The sequence below is a fragment of the Portunus trituberculatus genome, chromosome 19, assembly GCF_017591435.1.
Source record: "Portunus trituberculatus isolate SZX2019 chromosome 19, ASM1759143v1, whole genome shotgun sequence".
Classification (NCBI taxonomy): domain Eukaryota; kingdom Metazoa; phylum Arthropoda; class Malacostraca; order Decapoda; family Portunidae; genus Portunus; species Portunus trituberculatus.
Window position 1 is genome coordinate 10,616,235 of NC_059273.1, and position 7,203 is coordinate 10,623,437.

General features: G+C 40.7%; 1 protein-coding gene across 1 annotated transcript in view; it reads right to left on the reverse strand.

Annotated features, from left to right (window-relative positions):
* Nucleotides 1-7,203, reverse strand: part of LOC123506355 (prominin-1-like) — a 120,007-nt gene that overhangs the window by 15,027 nt on the left and 97,777 nt on the right. Inside the window, 8 exon segments of the mRNA XM_045258384.1 lie at nucleotides 1,559-1,693; nucleotides 1,982-2,090; nucleotides 2,262-2,468; nucleotides 2,745-2,888; nucleotides 3,148-3,319; nucleotides 3,425-3,590; nucleotides 5,747-5,773; nucleotides 6,782-6,903. Of these exon segments, the coding sequence (XP_045114319.1) occupies nucleotides 1,559-1,693; nucleotides 1,982-2,090; nucleotides 2,262-2,468; nucleotides 2,745-2,888; nucleotides 3,148-3,319; nucleotides 3,425-3,590; nucleotides 5,747-5,773; nucleotides 6,782-6,903 (1,082 nt within the window).

The window sequence follows — 7,203 nt, forward strand, 5'->3', positions numbered from 1 at the left end:
GTAATGATTCAGCTCAAACAATCTACTCAGTAAGTCCACATTTACAGCTTGTTGACAAATACCTTCCAAGTGATAAAATACATAAGGTCCTAAATAGTTATTGATGAATGTGGGAAATAAGATGGTGCATGTGAGTGTGATGGGAAGTGTGAGAGGAAGAGACCATAAGAAAACTCAAAATGCATTTCAAGAGACAATATATAGATAAGAATCTCAATAGCTATTAATGAATGTGTGAGGTGGCAACTCTTTGTGTAATTCACTGTTTGATCTGCTGCAGTCTCTGATGAGACAGCCAGACGTTACCCTACGGAGCGAGCTCAGAGCTCATTATTTCCGATCTACGGATAGGCCTGAGACCAGGCACACACCACACACCGGGACAACAAGGTCACAACTCCTTGATTTACATCTCGTACCTACTCACTGCTAGGTGAACAGGGGCTACACGTGAAAGGAGACACACCCAAATATCTCCATCCGGCCGGGGAATCGAACCCCGGTCCTCTGGCTTGTGAAGCCAGCGCTCTAACCACTGAGCTACCAGGCCGTGTGTGTGTGTGTATTTCACTGTTTGATCTGCTGCAGTCTCTGACGAGACAGCCAGACATTACCCTACGGAACGAGCTCAAAGCTCATTATTTCCGATCTTCGGATAGGCCTGAGACCAGGCACACACCAAACACCGGGACAACAAGGTCACAACTCCTTGATTTACATCCCGTACCTACTCACTGCTAGGTGAACAGGGGCTACACGTGAAAGGAGACACACCCAAATATCTCCATCCAGCCGGAGAATCGAACCCCAGTCCTCTGGCTTGTGAAGCCAGCGCTCTAACCACTGAGCTACCGGGCGTGTGTGTGTGTGTGTGTGTGTGTGTGCGTAATTCACCTCGGTCGTCTGCTGGTCACCTAGCCAGTCTTCCCCATTACGGAGCAAGCTCAGAGCTCATAGACCGATCTTCAGGTAGGACTGAGACCACATCAACACACAACACACACCAAGAAAGTGAGGCTACAACCCCTCGAGTTACATCCCGTACCTATTTACTGCTAGGTGAACAGGGGCCACACATTAAGAGGCTTGCCCATTTGCCTTGCCGCTTACCGGGACTCGAACCCGGGCCTCTCGATTGTGAGTCGAGCGTGCTAACCACCACTACACTACGCAGTCTGTGTGTGTGTGTGTAATTCGCCATGGTCGCCTGCTGGTCACCCAGCCAGTCTTCCCCATTACGGAGCGAGCTCAGAGCTCATAGACCGATCTTCGGGTAGGACTGAGACCACAACACCCTCCACACGCCGGGAAAGCAAGGCCACAACCCCTCGACTTACATCCCGTACCTATTTACTGCTAGGTGAACAGGGGGCACACATTAAGAGGCTTGCCCAGTTGCCTCGCCACGCCGGGACTCGAACCCGGCCCTCTCGATTGTGAGTCCAGCGTGCTAACCACTACACTACATGTGTGTGTGTGTGTGTGTGTGTGTGTGTGTGTGTGTGTGTGTGTGTAATAGGCAGTGTGATGAATAAGAAGAGACACTTCAGGCACTCACAATGTCAGTATAGTAGGTCCAGGTATCCTTGTCAGCCACAGAGGAGTTGGCCAGGTCCCACAGCTGCTCCTTGGCATTCTGGGACAAGATCTCCACATTTGTGTTGACGCGAATGTCACGCTTCAGCTGGGCAATCTGGAAACGTGGCATCACCTTGTTACTCCACCCTTTCCACTTTCATTTACTGTTTTTTCATCTTTTTCCACAAATATTCATCTTTTACCTAATAAAGTGTTTGTCACGTAAATTTCTAGCATATACAGTATAATATCATAGACTCTTCAGCAACATATCAATCAAGGCACTTCAAATTTTAATCGCTAACAGAAAATTATTTTGGATGTGTTTCATTTTCCATCAGTATGCTGTAATAACCTAATTAGTAGCATGATACATACAGCTACATACTTGTGAGGGACATACCTTTTCATGTAGGTTGAGTCTGTTCTTGTAGTCTTGAAGCTTGGCCAGATTACTCTCAATATTGTCCAAGCTAAGTACTGTGTGCATGCTCAGGTTTCTGTGACACTTGCTGCAAAAATGTATTCATCATTAGTTATATGAAAATAGATAAGCACATTTTATTAAGAATTTGTGACATGTAGGCCTGATTGTTCCTTGTAGCTTCCTTTATTTTCTTATATTCTTATGCATAATTACAAAGGACATGCAGATTATCAAGTCCTCTAGGTTATAATTGTACCTGATTATTTCAGTGAGTTTTGGTGCCTTGCCAGGTGGATACAAGTGCTCCAGGTTTGAGAAGTCGGCAGCGATGGAGAACACCTCAGAGTGCATAGGGTCCCTGAGTGGATCACACACCAGGATTTCACTGGCACTGCCCACCACAAAGAGGACAGTGGTGCAAGTCATGATCACCGCAGAGAACAGGAACGTGAGGCCGACACCACTGAGGGAAAAAAAATACATATCTAAAAGACCTGGACTAACACTGATATGATGCATATATGTACTCGTCCAGTAATTTGACTTAAAATGTGGATATGTTGCATAAAAATTGACTAAAAATCTAATGATGATCTATATCAAGATATAGATCATCATTATAATAAAGTTTACTTAGAAGGTAATTCATGTTACAATGAAAGAACCACTATCATTATACAATACAAAGTTTGTGAGCAAGGCAAAACAAATGAAATCATGTGAGCATCCCCACACTCACCACATGAGCCAGGACGCCCCCGTGGACTTGTGGCATGACGACGCCTCATCAGGGCGGCGGCCGCAGCAGCCGAACACCACACCCAGCGTGAAGCACAGCGTGATCACCAGCAGCAGGATGCACAGCCCCATGGATCCCCAGTACCTGCACCATCACATCATATATTGATTTAAACCACAATGATTTCACAAGGTATTCATAACAGTAATTTGATGACTATGAGACAATCCTATGACTCAGCAGAAGTTATGCCTCTTAAACTTAAAAACATTCTGATATATCAACAAAAAATAACATGTCAGTGAAAATAAAGTGAAATATTACAACCATTAATACCTAGCACAAGTATATTTAATGGAGCTCACAGAGACCTACCATGAAGTGTTAAGTCATGACAACTCACCTGTACATAGCATATTCATTTATCCCATCCTGCATCACCCTCAGGTAAGTGTTGATCTGCCGCAGGTAAGTGTTGGGCTCCTCAGGGTATGAGTTGGGTTCCTGTGACTCACTCAGATCAACAGGCTGAAGGAAACGGTGGATTTTCTCGGCAGCGTCTTCCAACTGGCCACCTGAGCGTTAATAAAGGATTGATAGAGTATTCTGTTCTATTCCATCACAAGTGGTAATTCTTTTTTTTTTTCTGCATCATGAAAATAAGTAGCAGACACACTTACCTACATCTGCAATCTTTGCCTTAATCTCAGGTATTGATCTCTGCACCTTATTCTGGATCTCTGTAGCTATAGAGTCAAAGGAACGCTTCCCTCGCTTCACCACTACCTCTATGCCACTCTCTATCAAGCTTGACACTTCTTCCAGCTTTGACTCGACATTTGGTAGCTGAAATGGAAACGAATATTTACAAATAATGCATCAGACCACTACAATCATGCCTTCTTTAGTTTGCCTATCCTACCTAAAGTTGCTATTATGATATGCAAAATAATGTTAAAGTTAAGTTCTGAAATGTTTGTTTTCCATATTCAAAGTATACTTAACTACATGAATCTTACAAATCACACTGTTACTGAATCTAATTTGTGAAGTTTAGAAATAATAAAACACTCAACTATGGCTCAATTGTAGACATCAAAGAATTTATGTTACTTGATCATGTCTTAATAAATATTTACTGACTGACAAGGTGATCCTTGGATCAACACACATAAAAAAGTTCTTAGGGCACACTGAATTCTTCATGCTGCAGTGTGGGCACACATGACTGTGTCTGGCAGGAAGGAGAGTTGCAAATACAAATGGGGAAAAAAACAGATCCATTATATATTTAAAATTCAACAGATAACTTTGGAAGCTTGAGCTTGATGAAAATTGGTAGTTTCCTTTAATATCCACATTTCTCTTTATCGAATAGTCATCCTTCAAGTCTCATAAGCTTTTGTTAAGAGAAAAAGATTTCCTCCCTTGGATACCCAGCCTCCTCTGATGGCAGTGGCCTTTCATTCTGAGATGACCTACACTGAGGAAGCCACTGACCAGGGATGTCCAGATCTCCAAAAGAGTTGCAGGTCTAGTGGGTGGATGCACCTCAGGGTGGGTGGTGGGCAGTGCAGCCACCTATGTCACTAATAACTAACATGAAATGCTGTATTGTTTACACACAACTCATAGAGAATGAATAATACTATACTATTGTCAATGCTAATTACTCATCCTTTATATTCGTTTTATCATTTGTCACCTCAACACAGGAAATTATTTTTTTATTATTGTACTGGATGTGTTTACCATGTTTGCAAATGAATTTTTCATAATTAACTTTTTGATGTAATTGAATATACAAGCCAGTAGTAGTAGTGACTGGCTTGAGCATTTTCATAGCTCTCTACATGAACAATAACTACAATGTAAGAAGCCATAATAATCTCTCTGCCGAGCTATCCTCTCTCCATCAGCACATGTACTGCCAACACTGCATTTAACTGTCACTTTATTATCAGCAAACTGTAATATTGAAATATAATTCTTCATTTTCCATTTCCTAAACATTTTCCAAACTTGACTCTCCACAAATGATATGCCAATAGCTGAGAGCTGTGCAGACACCTGAGCTGACAGCCACCAAGGAGACTGAGCCTCAAACCACAGGACCAGACCAGCACACAGAGGAATGAGGTCATCCGTCTCTGAACGGCATGAAGCTCAGTCCTGACATAAGCTGATCCTACTTGCATTATCTGCTTCATTTCCTTTCCTTCACAACATCAGCTAACTTTGTAACTTATTTCTAGGATGTGCTCTATATACTCATACAAGTAGTTCACTGTTATACATTCAATGGCCTAATCTACTTTATATTCTTATTCTGAGGCTACATGGGTAATTTATGTTCTAGCATTGTTACTCAGTGAACAGAACAAGGCACACTTTGCACACTCAAAGAGAAGAGGAGCAAGGCAACACTGTGGAGATCCTACAGCATGAAACATTTTGAGGTATGTAGGACACAAATATATATATATATATATATATATATATATATATATATATATATATATATATATATATATATATATATATATATATATATATATATATATATATATATATATATATATATATATATATATAATAATCATGAGCAAACTTAAAATACATACCTATATAAAAAAATCAACATGCTTTTAATTTTGAAAAGTATATTAAAGGAAAGTAGTCCGTACTTGAAATTCATATAAATACTTAATAACATATATGTTTGTATAAGCCATTGGAATTTTCTACAAAGTTTTGAAAAATTTAGTGTTAGCTACAGGCCATGCCATGCATATTGATGCTGATTAGTATTACAATTCATCATGCAAAAAATGAGACTGAATAATCACTTAGTTATTTCACAATTCATGCATTGGACTCTTGCCTTTGAGGAGGGTATTTTTGAAAATAAACAAATAAATGAGGTAGTAAAGGGGGGGAAAGCAATTGCCAGGACAAAGTGTAAACGTTAAGATTGTTACATTACATGCTGGCCAAGTTACCTGAGGCAAAACATCGGTCTTCAGATACTGTGAGGAAGGAACCACATGTTAGTGCCATCACCCTGGTCTACCACTGTGTTGCTGAGCTTCTGCCTCACAGTGGTTCTGTCCACTAATACCTCCACACAACTCACTTAGCTAAGGGAACAACTATCAACTAGGCCATTAGGCTGAACTAATGATCTATTTCAAGTTAATATATCACACTGTAACTGTACTAGGCTAACACTATGACTTCAACCACAACACTCACAGAAGTTCAACTCAAACTTATCATGGCAAAACCCTCATGATCTCAGTTAATAATGTCCAGGTGATCACAAAGCCAGGATATGCACCGTCATCCACAGACCAGCACACACTGGCTCCACACCTCTGTGCTCTGACTGAGCTCAAGTCTAACACACTACAGACACACCATACAGCAGGTATCACTCTGTCCTGAAACACCTGTTAGTCTCCCAAGGAGCCTGCTAGTGGTGCTTGGTTAGGGTGGAAGGTCAAATTAGGCTAACACTAATTTACATATAGTATAAGTAATGCCAATTTTAGGCTGAGGTTCAGATGATGAACTGTGAGTACAAACTACAAACACATAAAAAGCAAGTCAAAAGGCCATAAGTGCAGTTATGAGTGAATGCCAAGGTCTGACTTGTTTGCTGTTGGTCTCGAAAGTCACGCAATGCATAGAAGATGCGACACTGATCTGAGGCTTGTGAAAATATTCCATCCATGCCTTTACTTAGTGGAAAGTTCGTATTATCAGCATCACAATGTTCTTGCCAATTTTCATCTGCATAACAACCTAATAACAAAAGAGCAAATTCTGCCCAACATTTCTAGTAATGTATATAATCACTTATGGTGGAATTTCAAATACAAAATCAACAGAGACTTATTATCTTTTCTTTTTTTTTTTACATAAAATTTATACCATTGTACTCTCAGTGACAATACAATCTTGTACTTTTATTTTGTTAGAATTACAGAAGTCAGATGTGTATGTAGTTCCATGCAGGTCATAATGGTGCATACCTGGTCAAAATCATTGTTGATAGTGAGCTTGTCGGCGTACTTGGTGATGAGCTGCCGGCACTCAGGCAGAGACTCACAGGAGTTGTACAGCTCCTTCAGCCGTGATGCCACGTCCTCCAGCCCTACACATGCCAACACACCAAAACCACCCCTTAGCAACATCTACTACCACTGCTGGATCTCATCACACTTTATTCACTGCTGCTGCAAGTATATCTGTACACCAAGGACTACAAATTGAACCCTTATGACAGCAATAACTCTATTCAAGTCAATATTAATGGCTCTTAGAAATTAAATGCCCTGGAAATTACAATAATAATCAATTTTTTAAACACCAATAGCTTGAGCAAAGTGAGCCAATCAAGAATAACCATAAGAAGGACATAGCATAAGAAATCAGTGTGTGTGTGTGTGTGTGT